The sequence below is a fragment of the Protomyctophum parallelum genome (genome assembly GCF_964188405.1).
Source record: "Protomyctophum parallelum genome assembly, chromosome: 5".
Classification (NCBI taxonomy): Eukaryota; Metazoa; Chordata; class Actinopteri; order Myctophiformes; family Myctophidae; genus Protomyctophum; species Protomyctophum parallelum.
In genome coordinates, this window is record NC_139702.1 from 44905272 (window position 1) to 44924426 (window position 19155).

At 40.3% G+C, this 19155-nt stretch overlaps 1 protein-coding gene and 2 long non-coding RNA genes across 3 annotated transcripts; all 3 read left to right on the forward strand.

Annotated features, from left to right (window-relative positions):
• The first annotated feature begins 5401 nt into the window (after window positions 1–5401).
• Window positions 5402–7546, forward strand: LOC310859011 (uncharacterized protein). Its single transcript, XM_083765364.1, has 5 exons — window positions 5402–5459; window positions 6233–6298; window positions 6425–6469; window positions 6586–6615; window positions 6936–7546. The coding sequence occupies exons 2-5, from the start codon at window positions 6233–6235 to the stop codon at window positions 7365–7367; spliced, it is 573 nt and encodes a 190-aa protein (XP_083621490.1). The 5' UTR covers window positions 5402–5459; the 3' UTR covers window positions 7368–7546.
• Window positions 7547–10534: 2988 nt separating this feature from the next.
• On the forward strand, window positions 10535–11249 carry LOC310859016. Its single transcript, XR_014569261.1, has 3 exons — window positions 10535–10602; window positions 10732–10788; window positions 10889–11249. It is a non-coding gene; the product is annotated as an uncharacterized lncRNA (long non-coding RNA).
• A 2424-nt stretch (window positions 11250–13673) lies between these two features.
• Window positions 13674–14700, forward strand: LOC310859018. The gene is made up of 4 exons (XR_014569263.1): window positions 13674–13730; window positions 14190–14259; window positions 14377–14424; window positions 14540–14700. It is a non-coding gene; the product is annotated as an uncharacterized lncRNA (long non-coding RNA).
• The last annotated feature ends 4455 nt before the right edge of the window (window positions 14701–19155 follow it).

Consider the following 19155-nt stretch of genomic DNA (forward strand, 5'->3'; position numbering starts at 1 on the left):
TGTTTTGGATTATAAATACTAGCTGGGATTGGCATAATTGACTTTATTCCATTTTGTATATAAAATGTGAAGAATTATTAGATAATAATCGTTATATATTCATTTACAAGAAGTCTACAAAATTAGAGAATGTAGAAGAATTGTTATTTTGATGTTTGCCTGTTGTCTCTTAATGTTTCGTGGTTAGTACGAGTCGAATCACCACCAGCTGAGCTTACATCAACAAGGCATCTCAGGAACACAATGTGTTGACAGCTGGGCGTGACGTATATTAGCAGCGACATTGCCTTCATATGTAGTTTCAAGGCTTTTGCGGCCACATTAATTCCATTTTCTCCAGAAACTGGCTGTATCAAATATGAATGGACATCATTAACGACGCACAGCCACTCCCCCAACAGAAAGGCTGGGGTGGTCGCTGGTCGGTTTATTTTTCAAACACAGTTCTTATATGAAGCGACCAAAAAACGCCCTATGGAGATTTCACTGCAAATAAAATAATACATGAACCTGTGTATTGGTGCCCTCTAGTGAAAGTGACGTCAGACTTCGGCGCTCTATAGTTCAGTAGTTCTCACACATTTGAATTGTATTTTTCAAGGACCCCATAACTGAGAGTGCAGTGCAAATTTGTGTGTGCATTAATTTGTATACACTCTCAGAGTTACAGACCTGTAATGGTCTGGTAATGGTAATATTTGTTATGTCCGTGGCCGTGCGTGCGCACATGCGTGTGTGTGTGTGTGTGCGCGTGCACGTGCATGTGGGTGCACATGCGTGTGTGTGTGTGCGACTGCATAAGCTGCCTAATCGCTGAGTATCATGTTGAATAAACATGGGCATTAACAAAAGCACAGTGTATGTTCTGGTCCTGTCCTGCCACGGGTATCTGTCAACCTCTGGAGGAGAGCAGCATCAACTGCATCCTCAACATTTCTGCTTCCTCAACTGTGACCCTCAGCATAATATATCAGAATACTGATATATTATTGATTGATTTCAGCTGTTACAATTCCAAACATGCCCCGCTTTAATTACTTCAGTCTATATTGGTAGCTTAATGACTAGTATTAAAATGGTATTTTTTTTGTATTTAAGTTCATACAGTTAACATAAATATAACTAAATGCATTTGAACTTAAATAACATTTTTACTTTTCATTTTAATTCCAATAAAGAAATAACTAATAATAATTTGCAAAAATAGCAGAAATAGCAAAAAATAATATCTAAAAAATTGCAGATCTGCAAGCTCAAAATGCGTCGCAGTGTGACACATTTTGAGCTTGTAGATCTGCTAATTTTTGCTAGAATAGAAGTAGGGCATTAATTATGAAAAAGTTACGGAGGTAAGAGGTATCGCTCTGGAGTAAGTGTAGAAATTGAGTGGCCCTCCCCATCATCAAAGATGCCCACCCACCCCTGCTGTATACGCCATGTCTGTTTGCAGAGGTTGTGTAGATAAGATGTTACAGAACAAACTGGAAAAGAAGGTGATGTGATCAAGACAAATCTGTCCGATTTTTCATATCCCATCCTGATTGGCTATAACAAAATGCATCTGACTGAAGTAAGTTATTAAAGCGGGTCATGTTTGCATGTTTGGAATTGTAACAGCTGAAATGAATAATATATCAGTATTCTGATATTAACCTGTGGGCCACGTTAAGTGAAGGTGGCCCAATCCTCAGACCCATTTTGGTGTTAGCATCATGTCATGCTTTAGCTATTTAAAAATAGCAGATCTACAAGCTCATATCGCGCCACCGAGTGGCGCGATACGAGCTTGTAGGTCTGCTATTTTTTTTAAATCGAAGAGCGACTGACATTTTTAGAATCTGATCTCAGGTCAGAATGGGTTCATCAGACCAGTGTGTGTCCGGCGGAAACCTCGTATGAATCTGATCTCAGGTCAGAATGGGTTAAAGGTCTAGTATAGGAACAAATGGAATTGGGATGTCCACAGCTGAGATGTGTGATTCTACTGTCATTTATTTTTTTGTTCTTTTAGATATAGAAGGACCAAACATCAGCAAGGTATTTAGTGCTCTCATAGTGTCTTGGGCTTCCATTTTTCAGCGAGTGGTGTTGATGTACTGCATTTGATGAAGTTGTAATTCTGTGCCAATGATCTTAGCTGGTACATTTGTGTGAGGTGCGTGCGTGCGTGCGTGCGTGTGTGCGTGCGTGCGTGTGTGCGTGCGCACATATGCATGTGTGCCATGTGTGCATGAGTGCATGTAAATCTCCTGCAAAAATGGTCTGTGCCGTTATTAGTCATTTGAACACCCAGCATTCGTACATGTGCCAGAATCTGTTGCAAATCTACCAAGGATTATGAACAGGATATGTTTCAAAATGCCACCATTAAAGTGGATTATGTTCTCGCCTGTCTGGATCATGTACAGTTTGTACACAAAGGTTGTGGTGAGTCCAGTCCAGCCACATCTGACATGATGACGTATTGTAACACACTGTGAAGGTCAGAGCATGAAAACTAGCTCATATTCTCTAGTTTCTGTCAAGGACTAGCTGCAGCTGTAAGGTAAAGTATACATAAACTGACATGTTACTGTATTCATACTGTATTATACTATATAATATCTCTGAAATGTTTTTCAGGTAATGAAAAATATAAAAATTTCAGGAAATTAAGATATATAATATATATATAAACAAGCAAAGCAAACAAACATAACATTTCTAATAAGGGTCCATTTAAGGCTAATACCAACTTTTCATCATTTAGCTGCACGGGGACCACCTGGTTGAAAACCACTGAACTGTATGGACATGCATAGCATAAAGGTTACATCATATATTGTTCTCTTATTGCCACAGATAGTCTACATCTACCCAACATTCCCGTGGCGGCCAACCTCAGCAGCTTCCCTTCCCCCTCTGGCCTCTCCTTCCTGGGCTGTGGCCGTGGCCGTATCCAGGGCCTGTTCCACCTCCAGGCCCGCTGCCACCGCCCGTCGTCCCGCCAAGAGGAGATAACTGACTGATGCTGCCAGAAAAAGATTGCCACAGTCTTTGTCCTGCTTTGGGGGCTCACAGCAGACCCCCCCTTAGGAAAAGGGTCTGGGTTGTCTTTTCCAGTCATAATGTTCCACCCACTTTGAACTGCTGTCTCAATGGGCCTGATCAATTTAACCTCTTTGTTAATTACACTATCATGCAGAATATTAATACATCTGACCGTGGATTCAGACTCTGCATACACTTGTGTGCAGAGTAGTGTGTTACCAAACATGACAGGTTGGGGTCAAATAGAAAGTCAGAAATCAAGAAATTTACTTTACAGGAGATCCATCACCTTTAAAAACGTCACAGTTAAAGTATTGTTTGTAGATTGTAGTACAGTATACATCATAATATACACCATCATAGAATATCATAGCATACAGTTTTAATCCACATTTGTTGTTATTCAATGGTCAGAGCCAGTTCTGTGACGCGATGCGCATTCCACATAATGAGACGGGGACACCCATGTTTCCAGTGACGGTGCTTTATCAAGACTTGTTTATTTTACGCTGATGGGTGCTTTGCTTGGGCAAAGGGTCATTGTCCGGTCAGCCCTAGGTCAGCTAGGGTGAAGGAGAGGACCCACTGAAGTGTTAGCTCACAGGAAGGAATTTGATTAGATATTTACAACCCTCATGTGGTTCCTTGTAGATTGTTTTTTTGCAAAAGATACAGGATACATTTTTGGGGAAGGTATTGACTGCGGCATGGCTACACTTGTGTCCCAAACTAACATCATTAAAATATATATGCTCTGGTAGCAAAAGGGGTGAAGTGGCCTTCACAGGCCTTTCTGTTACAGCATGTACAGTATATGGGACATGCCATTTGATCAAGATGGAGGTTCATTAATTGGTTGGAATTCTTGATGTATTGGTTGCTCTTACTTGTTTAATTCAATAGGACACGGAAGCAGAACAAGCAGGCAGGCAGGTCACGTCCAGTATTTATTAAACAATTAAAGAACACTCAATAGCTTACATCACGTGAGGAGGCAACAGCAGCAGCACAAAACAGGCAGGAACATGTGGTATCCATTTGAGTCTGTGTGTATGTTTCGTTCACCTATGTGTTAATGAGCACCAGTATGTACCAGTAGGGGCCAGTAGGGGCGCTGTAGTACTGCACTGTTGCCTGCCTGCTAATGAGAGAGAGAGAGAGAGAGAGAGAGGGGGGGGGGGGGGGGGGTAATTTTGATCACTGTGCTAATTTGATGGTTAACTCTTTCAGGCTCTGCCAAGTGTGGGAGACATTTAGCATTCTATTGTCTCAAGGAACCTTTTGAGATGTGCCATATGTTGATAAGTTTCAGACTCCACCCCTGTATTCATCTCTGGTCTATGCAAAAGTACTGTATATAATGTCTCGTAAATGCAATGTTAAGGTAGTCTGAGCGGGCTAGCCATCAAGGTGGTTATAGTCTGCTGTGCTCCCATGGGCCGGCATGGCCGCGGGAACCTCTCTGCTGTCTTGGTCTTGGTTTGAAATACATGGTCAACTCAACAAACACTCCAGTTCACCTGTCTGCCTGTTCTTCATCCGATCATATGCTTTGATGCCTGGTTTAACTCTCCTACAAGTGTACAGTGCTATTTAGTTTAGAGAACTCCAGTCTTCTCTATGGTTTAGGTAGTTAAGTCGTATTTCTAATATACGACATGTTGGTTAAGGTGTGTGGAAATGCACGACAAACACAACACACATAACATCAAACTAACAAACTTGGATCTGGGACTGGCAGTGTGAGAGCAGAATGAGTCCAGTATTTAAAGACTAGAGGCTGATTAGTGAAGTGAACACAGGTGAGTGTCATCAGGCAACTGCAGGGCTAATGAGAAAATGGAGACAGGTGTGTAAATGGGAATAAGGTGAGACAAGACCAAGGTCCCAGTGAGGCTCTCCAACGTTGAGGTGCTCGGCCCTAGTGGTAAGAGGAGGGACTGCATGCAGAGGTGATAATATGTATGAAATCAATCTTTGCCCTCACACAATTGTTTTGAAATGGCAGCATGGGCCACTATTAGTTCCACACTCCCATAGTATTTCACATATTTATTTTATGGCAACATTATCCTCACAATTTCTAAATCTTAATCGGTCACAATAAGGTGTGCAACCCAACCAACCATGACAGACAGTTTACGCAGTCATTTCTAATTGCTCTTTGTAACTCCATGAGATTTAATGAGCCGCTCAAACTTGTATTTGTTATTTGCACGGTCAACAGTTCCACCCAGACAACTCAATATACAGTACAACACCCAACATTGCAAAATATTGTAACTTACAATTACACTTACAACTTAACAGTATCTGTGATTGGCTGAATGTCACTATATATATACCGTCATGGAAATGTGTGTTGCATTGACGACTGCATCGCAGCAATTAAGGACTCCTTCAAGGACTTTTAGGAACGGAACAAGAAGGTATACTTTCTGGTAACCATTAACGCATTAAGATCATGAGGAAAGCATCTAATAGATTAGATTCTTGAGTTGACTATTCAGAAAGCGAGCTTGTACATCTGCTAGAGCAGTGGTTCTCAACCAGTGGTCCGGGGATCACCAGTTGTCCTTGAGGGAGTTCCAGGTGGTCCCCAGCTAAATGATGGAGAGTTGGCAACTAAATGGACCTTTATTTCGATATTTAACTCTTGGGAGCGTAAAATGAAACATCTGCATTACTTAATTTACCAGAAGTCTACAGTCTACACAATAAGGTTATTTTCATCAACGCCTGTTGTGTCTCCTAATGGTAGCCTACCAACATCAATTGTATTATTACAGCATGTAATTGTGGACAAAATCCTATGCAAGTGTAACCAGACCACAGACATAATATTACAATATATTACGAAAATATTGAGAGACTAAATCTCATCAAAGGTGGTCCATGGCTGAAATGCCAAATAAATAATGGGCCTTGATATGAAAATGGTTGAAAACCGTAGACTATAAGGGTTTAAATCCACCACGAAGCATCCAGTTAGGCTGAGCATCCATATTATAGACGCAATTGGCCGTGTTAGGTTCGGGGGAGGGCAGCCGGGCGGCGAGGGTAAAGTTTGTTTGTGCACATAGTCCTACACGGGCTGGGAATGTGGAATAGGAGTTATAGGAATAGAAAATAGTAAAGTAATTTGAGTACTTTCATGTTTTATTGAGATGAATAAATATATATTTTGTATGTCCGTGTGTAGATGGGGGCATTTGGAGTGAAGACTATTGCCCTTGGTGTCTTCCTGGCACTTCTCTCCAGCTGCTTGGTAAGACGTGGCAATAATATGAATGCAATGTATCATTAGGCATTACAATAAGGACATTTTGGAATTCATAACACTATGGTACTGCATTGTGTTCATAATAATAATATCTTTGCTTTGCTTGTGAAGGCTATGTCTCCTCCTATTCCTGATCCTGGCATGGGGACTGAAGAGGTCAGTGTATATTATGGACTTTATACTCTATGCAAAGGATGGTTGTATCACATGCAATGTTATGGATGTTGTATTATATAATCTATATTTTATTTTATTTTATTTGTATTATGCAGGATATCGGTGACGGCCTGGAGAATCCAGAGGTCAGTATAGGGACTGTGGGCTCCATTTTGCGCCACCCTTATCCCTTATCCCTAAACTAATTTGCCTATACATTTTACTATTTAAAAAAAACCTTTTAAAATAGCCGATCTACATCGAGACATTGTGAGCTTGTAGATCGCCTATTTGAACTATTTTAAAAGGTTTTTTTAAATAGTAAAAGAATGGCAAATTAGTTTAGGGATAAGGGTTAAGGGGTGGCACAAGATATAGCCCTGTATACGCATGTGAAGGAGGTTGTATCACATGCAGCGTTATATACTGTACATGAAAAAGGTTCTTTTGTTTTTCTTCTGTATAGAACACGGCCATGGCCATGGAAATGCTCTGGACAATCGTAGAAAAGGTCTACGATTTATTCCGTGTGTTGGCTCCTCCAGCTGGTGGGGAATATCCATATCCACCACCTCCACCCGGACCCTTTGGACGCCCGCCACCTCCACCCTTTGGACCCTTCGGACCGCCACCACCTCCACCCCCACCCGGAGGACCCTTCGGACCCCCGCCACCTCCACCCTTTGGACCCTTCGGACCGCCACCACCTCCACCCCCACCCGGAGGACCCTTCGGACCCCCCCCACCTCCACCCGGACCCTTTGGACCCCCGCCACCTCCACCCGGACCCTTTGGACGCCCGCCACCTCCGCGTCGGGGACCCTTTAGGCCCTCTGCGCCCGCACCGCCACCGCCTCCACCCTCTGGAGCTGCACCTGCACCACCAGCAGCTCCCTAAAGACCTCCATCACCACCTGCACCTCCACCTTCTCCTCCCTGTGCAGATCTGTGCATCCGTCCATCCCCACCTATAGCCTACTGTACACCCCCCCCGTCTCTCCATGAGTGATAATGTGCATTGAAAAGTTACTTTAAGTCTTAATATCAGCAAGTACAATAAAGAACATTTACCATGCACTTTGTTGTCTTTTTTATTTTGTTTTAGAGCTTCTTTTGGAATATTATGTCCTCTGGTTGATATCATAAAAGTGTCAATTATGTGATTTTTATGCCTGTGCAGGCACCAAATGCTCTCCTCTAACCTTGTGGCCACCTCTGCCCCGGAGGATTTGATTCTGCTAGCTAGGATATGATCCACTTCTCCACACCCATGAATCCAATTTTGGTTGATAGCAATAAATCCACCAGTATTTTGATATGTTATCAGTCACGAGACACATGACTGTAACCATACACCAATGCTCTTAATACTGTTTAACTCCTGCCTGTGGCTGAAAATGGATTAAACACCTGCTTTGACACTTAGTCTGTTTTGCAAGGATACACGTTAGACAAAAAAAAGAAGAAGAAGATACAATAACACACAAAAATTGCACAATATTATTTACGATAATAATTGTGATTGGCTGAAAGACACTATAAATACTGTACAGATTGTTGCACAAATTAAAATCGTATTGTTGAGCATACTGTACAACGACTCTGAATACACTGACTCGGAACACGGATCGGAATACAACTTTCAAGGTAAATTAATATAGAAGTTAATTATTATACCTTTGTAATTTTGCACTAGTTGCATAGTGCATTTTTAGAATCAGAGCTGGAGCTGTTTATTGGCAAGGTTTGGTCACATTCAAGGAATTTGACTTGGTGCTTTGTTCTTAGACAGAGAATAGTAACAAATAGTTACTGTACAACAAGATCAGAGAAAAGGTATCAAATCATATAAAACATGAAACATTTAATATAAGCATAAAAGAGTCAGACCATGAAATGGGAACGGTATTGGAAGGGTAGTGTACAGTATATACTGTAACATTTTAGACAGAAATTTAGATCTTATTATTATTATTATTATTAACTGTCATTCTCTTTTGTAGATGCAGTTATTTGGAGTGAAGATTGTTGCTCTTGTCGGCTTCCTCATACTTCTGTCCAGCTGTGAGGTGAGACTTACGGGACATGACAACCAGGACCTGTAAATATCTATTCACTGAGTCACTCAGTCTTTCTGCTTGCTTTTAAAGACTGATCTATTCACTGGGTTACTGAACAGTCTTTCTGCTTGCTTTTAAAGACTGATCTAGTCACTGGGTTACTGAACAGTCTTTCTGCTTGCTTTTAAAGACTGATCTAGTCACTGAGTTACTGAACAGTCTTTCTGCTTGCTTTTAAAGACTGATCTATTCACTGAGTTACTGAACAGTCTTTCTGCTTGCTTTTAAAGGATGATCTAGTCACTGAGTTACTGAACAGTCTTTCTGCTTGCTTTTCAAGGCTGCTCGTGGCCATGATCATGTCATGGAGAAGCGTCTGAGCCATGAGGTCAGTATTTCTCTAATACAAAATGTATTACAAGAAAGTACCCGGAAAAGAACAATGGTACCAGACATCACAACAATGACATGTAAACTGTAAATAATAATAAAACACGTTCTGCATGATTTTAAAGGCTGATCGTGACCATGGCCATCATATTGAGAAGCGTTCCGGATATGGGAGCTATGAGGTTAGTATGTTGTGATGGATATAACTTGTCTGGTCATTTGGTATTTGGATATTTTTGAAAGTTGCACATTTGTTTGTGGTCCGCTATTACAATTAAACATGTATTCCTTCTTGTAGCGCTACTATGGCTACGGCTCATCTTACCTACGCATGCTGTACTCCCTGCCTTACCTGAGGGGGGCGTGGGCCCCTCCCCCACCTCCTGCAGGACGATAGAGGACCAGATTCAGTGGTGCACTCAAAACCTTTCCATGTCAAACACCCACAGACGCCCATCTGAAAATATGTCGTTCCATGGACCCCCCCCCCCCCCCCCCCCCCACATTCACATTTTTCATTCAGCTAAAGTTGAAAATAATGGTTGACACAGATGCGTCGTCAGGTCTAAATGAGTCATAGGCTAAATCTAAGTACAATAAAGAACACGTGAAATGCATTTTGGCGTCTGTTGATTTTTGAGGCACTGATGCTGCAAAGTTGGTATACTGTGTTTCTTGTCATGATATTATGCTGATGGTTGTTGTAAACAACTTAGTTTTGCTTAGTACGTACATTTGGCAATATTATTCAGCTCCTTAGAAACTGTTATCCACACACCATTATAGACATTAATTAATTATGTCCACAACCATTTCTAAGTGTAGACTTGGCGGTTGTGTAGGAACTGAATTGCATTGAAGGAAGCATTCATGAGGTCAGTTCGGGCCGGGGCTCTCCCCAGGTTGGCGGACGGAAGAGCGCAGAGGGTTAACAGCTTACGCATTGGGCACTGGGTGAAAAATGGGTTACAAAATCACGGGATCAAAATTTAAATTAGACTTGGTGGTTGTAAGTTACAATCATAGAAGTGTAATATTACTGTACTGTACTGTTTGTTTTTTGTAAATGGCAGGCACATTATGATGCCGGTATTTGCACACGCAATCCAGTATAATGTTAAGCAACATATCAAAAACTATTTTTAAATGTTACCAGTCCCATTAACACATACAGTATGGCTGCATGGTCGTGGCATGCAACAATACAGCGATATGCTCTTAATGCTTTCTAACTCCTCTCTGTGGCTGAACGTGGATTAATGAGCTGGTCTGATAAGCTTGTTTTGCTTAAAGCCACAGCAGCTACATGTTGCACTCAAACAACAAGCTGTATACACAGTAACATACAAATAAGTTGCAAAATAATAGAACCCCCTATTAATAATATGAGTTGTGATTGGCCAAAAGGCTATATAAATACTGGACTGTCACTGGACTGAATATTGGACTTGTATTGATTATTACTACACCAGACATCAAGGACTTATTTGAAAGGAGAGCACTGCCGGTCAAGAAGGTATGGGCATAGGATTCTTCATACTATGCTGTTTTGTTTCTGTAATTGTTTGAATTATGGCATTTTCTTTGTTCATTACTATTATTTGATTGTATTTTTAGATGCAGTTATTTGGAGTGAAGATTATTGCTCTTGTTGGCTTCCTCATACTTCTGTCCAGCTATGAGGTAAGACCGCCAATATACCAGACATCACCACTGTACGTGTGTACAGTACGAACAGCAACTGTAGGCTACAGGAACCGTAAAATAGCTGTGCTAATATTTTTAAAATAATCTTTCTGCTGCATTTAAAAGGCCGACGGTGACGCTACAGGTCACGTCATTGTGAAGCGTTCAAGTTCAAGCGAAGAGGTCAGCATTTGCGGAAGATTTTATTAGATTGTTTAACATTACATTGTCATGATGAAGCACATCTTGGCCTGTCATCATAACACTATCTTATCTCTTTCAGCAATCCATCCTACGCATGCTCATGTTCTTTCCTCCGCCTCCTCCTCCACCAGTGCCACCTCCTCCTCCAGGCAGATAGAGACTGGGGAGCACACACAACAAGTCGGGGTTGCAAAGACCCACCAGTGTTGTTTTCGCCCATTAAAGCTAAGACGAAAAATGTTCGTCAACTACCTTTTTTCACTGACGAACACTAAATGGAAACTAAATGAAAACTAAGCTATGATGACTAAAACTAAGACTAAATATACTAACGATTTCGTCAACAAATAAAAACTAGACTAAAATGTTAGGAAGGGACTATAGTAGACAAGAGATCCAGTAGAAGTCATTTTACACTTGGTTGCATGCTGAAAATAGCGGATCTATCAAGGCCCGCCAAAACACATTTTGTTCGACTAAATCAACTGTAGAATTAGACGACTAAAATCGTATGACATTTAGTCGACTGAAACTAGACTAACACTAAAACCTTTCCGGGTGACTAAAATGTGACTACAACTAAGTTAACCCTATTCAAGAGACTATGATTAAATCTAATTTGCTGCCAAAAACAACACAGACCCACCTTTTCCTGACAGGCCTTTGGAACATAGCGCATATAGTCCTGTATTGATTTCTATATTTTCACCATGCAGAGCTGTTTTCTAGTATGTCTCCTTATATTTTGTTTTATAGTTGACATATTTGCTTTCATTGTTGTGAAGCACTTATTTGTGACTCTGACGTCTGTGAAACGTCTGTCTGTATAGAGCACGTCTGTGCTCTATAAATAAAATGTACTTAGTAAAGAAGACATGAGGTGTTTTGCCTAGTTACTGTTACCTCTCTTTTCTAACCTCCCTGTGATTACTATAGTTTTCTCCACCTGTGTTCTGTTAAAGCCTGTTAATTGATTGCCTTTGAGTGTCACCTGTGTCTGGTTAAAGGAGAATTCCATGCTAGAAGGCAAAAGTGCCTTATTGGCTATTTCCCCTATACCATAAGCCCTCAATGGGGGTTGGGTTTTTGTGCTAATTCGCTTATTTCCATCTAAATAAGTAGTAAAGTGTGCTGCTTGCTTACTATTTACATTATGAAGAGAGGATATAATATATATACAAATATACAAAAAAAAGATTTTTGAGCGATGGAAATAAGCAAATTAGCACCCCAATGCCCCATTCAATTAAATTAAATTCATTGAGGGCTTATGGTAGGGGAAATAGCCAATAATGCGTTTTTTTCACAAAATAACACCTCTTTGGTGGGGATGTAACAACTTTAAGAAAGCCTTCTATAGCATGGAATTTTCCTTTAACCCCGTGTCTATTTAAACCCTCAGTACCTTATTGTGTTCCCTAGCTGCCAGATCTTAGATGTTGTTATTGTGTTGTTCTCCTAGCGTCCCTGCATTGTCTCCTGCATTTCATGTGTTTTTGGAGAATACATCACTGTACATCTGACCTGCTGTGCCTCTTGACTATCTGTTTTGCAAATTGGTTACTATAGGGTATAAAAATGTGTACGTCACCAAGAGGGGGGGCGGCATCTGAAAAGCTAGCGGCGCCATTCTTGTGGGCTTTAAACTGTAGCCCACATCACTCAGCATCTACGGTGGTATGTTTTTTGTAAATATTGAGATCGTTCTTGGCGACAACATAGTGAACCAACACCAGGATGGATAGAAAGAACGTCGGGCCCAAATACCTATAAAGGACAAGGAAACTGTCGTGAACAAACACGGCAGTGCTTAGATACTTTGTTGAACGTTATACTTTGTTGAACAAGTATGGCGGCCGCTATACGTGACACATATGTTGACGCCCCCTCAAGGACATTTTGGTACGCTCTATATATCTGAGTAGTTGCACCGTGACAAAACATATCGTGCCTATGTGGTTTAATATTCTGAATGCAATAAAGAACACGTGGCATCATTTTGGTGTTTCTGTCTAATTATATTGAGAAATGTGAGTGAATAGTTTTAATGTGAGGGGCGGGGTATAAAGCCTAATCCTTAACCGGGCGTCCTTGAAATTAAAATGGTTGAGAATCACTGCTAGTGTCGTAAACAAAATCTTCTCTTATGGGAGTCCCTGGCATATATTTTCAAATGTGGGTCCGCGGGGCTAATTTAGTGTCAATTTGGCGGTCCTTGACATGAAAGAGGTTATAGTTGCTTTAGCAGACACTTTGAGGGCCCAATGTAGTTAAGAGGTTTTGTCCAAAGATTTGGGAACTTCTGCTTTGGTCCACCCATTTCTGCGGACATGTGAGAATGATCCAGTGGAAATTAATTAAAAATAAAATGCCCATTGTGGGTGCATTTATGTATGGGATATTTTCACATTCATTATTTCATAATGTCCAGCACCTCTGGGGGTGTACAGAATTATGGGCTATTAGGCCTATGTTATTTTCATTTAATTCCTGGTATGAATATTTGTTTAAATACTTCCTACATACTAGTACTTAAGTGTACATGCACTTCACACATGTACAAAAGCAAATGGACACAAACAATACATGCATGCAATGTTTTGTAATGCCTGGGGCAGCATTGTTATGTGTCTCTGCAGCCATAACAACTGTACTGTTTAATTGCTCTCTGTAACTCCATGAGGTTGTAATAAGCTGCTCAAGCATTATTTGTGTTACAATTAAGGTTGCCGTTTCAACCAGACAACTCACTATAACACCCAGCTACTACATTGCAAAAGATATAAACCGCATTAATTCAAACTTTGATTGGCTGAAAGACACTGTATATATATGGGCTACCGTATTGAGACTTGCATTGATGACTACTAATAAGCACATTCAAGACTTGGGAACTGAGTTGCACGACACCGTTCAGGAAGGTACCGTATGATCATCCTTAAATACCAGTCAGGGTATAATAATTTAGTATTTTCAGGTTTTATTGAGATTCCTTAATTGCACAGCTAGTATAGCCACTGCTATGCACCTCATGTGTAAATATGTTTTTATATATACTGTATATATATATATATATATATATATATATATATATATATATATAGTTAGTTTGTAGCAAAAGCCTGTAAATTGGTTGTACCATTTGTAGCAAATAAAGCTTGTAAATATCTATGACCCACACAGAAGAAAACCTGTACTTTTTGTGGCAAAAGCGCTCAAACGTATTCCTTTCTTTTCCTACCTTGATCTCCTTACCCTGTCCCCTTCATTTTTACACGATTGGAACTATATGCACAAAAACGAATTTCACCCACTTTCTTTTACCTGTAAAATTGTGATGTGATAATTAGGCTGATTCTGATTCTTATTTATACCACCAGGATCATGGGATCATTTGGAGCGGTTATTATTGCTCTTGCTGTCTTCCTGGCACTTCTCTCCAGCTGTTTGGTAAGACTTTGCCAATGCAATGTACCAGATATGTTACAACGAGGACATTTTGGAATTGATCATAACATGATGATCATCGCAATGACGTAACACTGTGTGTTTGCTTTGGTTTTGAAGGCTGCTCCACACCCCGATCATCATGTCATTGAGAAGCGTTCGAGTGAGGTGAGTCTATATGGGCTGCAGTATATATGCATGCAAAGGATAGTTGTGTCACGTACATAAGTTAGAAGTTATATACATTTATTGTTTATACATAGTTTTTGTTTTTCTTCCGTAGGAATGGCTGTATTATTATTACTATTGGTGGTTGTTGGGTTAAGACCCAACACAACCACAATCCACCATCACTATCACCACCATCAATCACTACCACCAACCCCCGGTATCACCTCCACCACCTCCACCTGGGAAATAAGTGTGAAACACTAACTTAATATTAGCGAATACAATAAAGAACATTAAGAAACACTTTGTTGTCTTTGTGTATACAGTTGTGAGGTTTTTGGAAATTTGATTGATTGATTGATTGATTGATTGATTGAAGTATTTATTAACAGTTCGTAGAATTACAGTTCAAGCACAACTCATTACAAAAATCTGTTAATTGTGAGTAGACGACCCAATAAAGCATTACACTTGTTTACAAGAGGGTCCACCTTGTTCAATTCATCATAACATTTAGAGACCTACAAATATACACTTCTATATAGCCAAAAAAACAGGAAATCATAAAGAAGGTAAAAAGGGAAAAGAAAACATATACAGTGAGGGGAAAAGGGGGTGGGGGGGATTCACATTTTATTTCGAATTGCAGCCTGTAGGTGCGCTTTGAGAGCGGTTTTGAAGGAGTCAAGGGATTCGCATTTGCAATTAACTCCCTATATCCCAGATACCATAGGGGGTGGTACTGTAGGTGCCGAGTTCCAGACAAATTAACGAAATAAGCAAAGACGACGAACCGGAGGTCCGCCCCTTCTGGCCTGGTTTTTGGCCACGACCACCACCACCACCACCACCACCACCACCACCACCACCACCACCACGAGTAAACCCACCTGTACCTCCCCCTGTCGTCACCACAGGAGCACCACCACCACCACCACCACCACCACCACCAGTAAACCCACCTGTACCTCCCCCTGTCGTCACTACAGGAGCACCACCAGTAAACCCACCTGTACCTCCCCCTGTCGTCACTACAGGAGCACCACCAGTAAACCCACCTGTACCTCCCCCTGTCGTCACCACAGCTGCCCCCGTGACCGAGCCGAGAGGAGACGCTTGAAACCGTGACCTTTGTTGAATTTGAATCAGTGTTTTATTCATTTTTATTTCTATGCCCTGCATGGCTGCTCTCATTGTGCTTGTCAGGTGAGAGTGGACATTTGGACATTTTTATGGAAATCTAAAAATCGATGTCAAGCAATTAAAAATGTGTAAAAATTACAATTATGTCGTCAGTCCTTAAAATGTATTAATACATCAGTAACTGAGTAAGAGTGAATTTTATGTTAATGTCATATTACATGTTTTAGTCTCAGCTATAAAAAATAAAATTAAACCACAAGTTGTTTTTGGCATGTCTATAATATGAAACCATATTGCAGGCGTTCAGAGAATTATCTCTGGAATTGAACTGTCCACAACATGTACTGATTCAACAAAAAATGTCGATCTCTCAATTTCTCTCTCGTATCTTTCTCTGTCTTTCGATTAAATCCATTTTTTTAATGCACTCCATGTGGGGGTGTGGCTTCTGACAAACAAAATGCAACAGGTGTTGCATAAACAGGTGGGGCATGTATTCCCCACTGGCTTCGTTCCCAAGGAGGGAAGTGAGGAATGCATGCCCCACTTGTCCAGTAGCTGCTACTGGACAAGTGGGGCATGCATGTATTATCTGCTACTGAGTAGCAGATAATACAATTATCTATGGAGAAAATTGATTGGGTCTTTAATTACTTCTGGGAATCTCACCGCTGAGCCCTGAACACAATGTTTCCAATTTGATTGTGATTGAATGCTGCAAGCATGATACATTGCGCTTAAAACATGTTTTCTGTAATGCAATGAGAACAACGTTCAATTACAGTAGTCTAAGTAGTTGGCCAACATAAAAATACATTTGCAAATATAAATGGTAAATGGTGCATTAATATAGCGCCTTTTATCCAAGGCGCTTTACATAGATTGTGCATTACATTCACCCATTCACACCCATTCACCCATTCATACACCGATGGCGGCGGAAACCATGCAAGGTGCCAATCAGGAGCAATTTGGGGTTCAGCGTCTTGCTCAAGGACTCTTCGACACAACTCTGGAGGAGCGTGGGTTCAAACTGGCAACCTTGCGATTGCCATTCGGCCACTCTATCCCTGAGCTACCGCCGCCCAACTATGGCACCGCCCAACTACAACTAAATATTCCATCGCCTGTACAAGACTTGTACAGCAGTAAAAGAGTAAATAAATGCAGGTTTCTGTAATTAAAATTAAATTAAATAGAGCGTTAAAATGCCTGAGCAGCGTCCAGTCACCTGTGGTGTGATGCTATATTTCAGATACCTTTGCCTGAGTGCATGCTGGTGAAGTAAGCTGGGCATCCATTATTGGTATACGATGTGTAATATAATGCGTTGCAGTGCACACCCATATCACCATTAATTAACATATCATCATTAAGATAGGCTACATGTTGTTGTCTGTCTGCATTTGTAGATCTTGTTTTTGTGTATTATATGCTGTACATCTTCTCGTTGATACAAGTGTAGAAAATGGAAATAAAATGCAGTTTATAGCATTAAAAATATAAATAAGTTATTTCTGTTATTTATAAGGTTCCAGTGATGTGTAGGTTTTTGAGCCCGCTGGGATCTATGATCCAGCTCTCCGACACCCATAACTACATTTTGGTTGATAGCAATAAATACAGTATTTTTAAATGTTATATAAGTCACGAGACACATGAGTATGCAACCATACACCGATGCTCTTAATACTTTCTAACTCCTGCCTGTGGCTGAACATGGATTAAAAAGCTACTTCAACACTTATCTGTCTGTTTTGCAAGGCCAAAAATAACACAATAACACATAAAATAATAAATGTGATTGGCTGAAAGACACTATATAAATGCTGTCCAGGATAATTGTGGACAAACTTAGACTTCCGTTGTTGAGTATACCAAAAATCTGAATAGAAGGATTTTTAAATCAGATCAGAACACTGCTATAATAAAGAAGGTAATATATTAGTGACAATATACTTTATTCTATATCATAATTTGCAGGGTTGTTCCATTTTCAGGATCAGACTCCAGATAGTTTATTGTATATTATTAGTATGGTCGTACAAGGAGAGAGAGAGAGAGAGAGAGAGAGAGAGCGAGAGAGAGAGAGAGAGAGAGAGAGAGAGAGAGAGAGAGAGAGAGAGAGAGCATAATATATTAGATATTCCACATTAAATTGTCTAATAATGTTAATAGATATATTGTGCCTGTGCTAAATGTTCTCTTTTTTAGATGCAGTTATTTGGAGTGATTCTTGCTCTTGTTGGCTTCCTCATACTTCTGTCCAGCTGTGAGGTGAGACTTACGGGACATGACAACAAGGACACATTTGTGACCGTTTCTGACCGAGGCTACGTTTTTTTAATTTTCGTTTTTTTTCACGTCATATGAAAGAAGGGAATCATAGCTTCAAATGGACATTGGACATATTGGTTGTTCAGTTTGACCCACCAGTTTTGGAGATATGGATTAAAGAGTAATGTCTTGCAGAGAAACAGCGAGTTGAGAAAACAGGTTCACTTCTGTGGACTACACCTACTGTATATGTTACATGTACATGCATTAAATTCATATGTCAATTTCAGACATTTATTTCAGACATGCTCTATATCTCTGCTGTCGGGAGGAAACCTCATAACTTAAATTAAGAAAACCTTATGTTTTTAAAACAAAGCAATACAGCCTCATCAAAGTTATAGTGTTGTGACTTTATATATTGTCAATTACTTTCATGAGAGGGGGAGAGGTGGTGGAGTTAGTTGCTTTAGCAGACATTTTGAGGGTTCAATGGAGTTAAGAGGTTTTGTCCAAAGCACTTTTTACTACTTTCTATTCTAAATATTGTATACATATATATACAGGCCAACATATGATGACCCTTGATAGGATGATTGCATTACATTGTAACTCATTGATTCTGCTTGCTTTTTAAAGGCGGAAGATCATCATGTCATTGAGAAGCGTTCCGGTTACAAGGTCAGCATTTTCATGATTGTGTGCAGTCTGCTTAAACGTCTTTGAAAGCTCAAGCTGCATCTTATTTGTGTGTTTTGTGGTAGTTTGCTATTACAAACGTATGGCGTTTTTTCCACCCCTCTAGCGCTACTACAGATACCTACGCATGCTTTACTACCAACCGTATCTCCAGGCGTGGGCCCCCCCACCACCCCTACCTCCTCCAGGACGGTAGAGGAAACACAACGTAATGGCGTGATGCGGAAATGTTCTTGAATAAGTGATAAATGAGTCTATCTAATTATAAGTTTCTTTATTTGAGTACAATAAAGAATAGCGCAAAATGATAATTGTCTGTGTTAATTTTTGAGACACAGACTTTGCAAAGTTGGTATATTTCCTGCAGTTAAAAGTTAGAAAGTGCTATAAACAAAAATAAACATTATTATATAACATTATAGATTTGTGCAGCAATAATTATGGCCGCAGCTATTTCACAGACTTGTTCATGGTCAACATTAAGACATATCTGGTACTGTAATGTACAGTACATGCTTATAATGCTTGTGGGCATTATGACGCAGTGTTTGGAACTTTGGACCCACATAATTCTGCAGTATCATTTTGAGCAACATATCCACAACTATT

Excerpts from the sequence above, each read along its gene's own strand:
- LOC310859011 (XM_083765364.1), top strand. The coding sequence starts at position 6,233 with ATGGGGGCATTTGGAGTGAAGACTATTGCCCTTGGTGTCTTCCTGGCA. Across the intron at positions 6,470-6,585 it reads CTGGCATGGGGACTGAAGAG|GATATCGGTGACGGCCTGGA; the intron begins GTCAGTGTATAT and ends TGTATTATGCAG. Across the intron at positions 6,616-6,935 it reads ACGGCCTGGAGAATCCAGAG|AACACGGCCATGGCCATGGA; the intron begins GTCAGTATAGGG and ends TCTTCTGTATAG.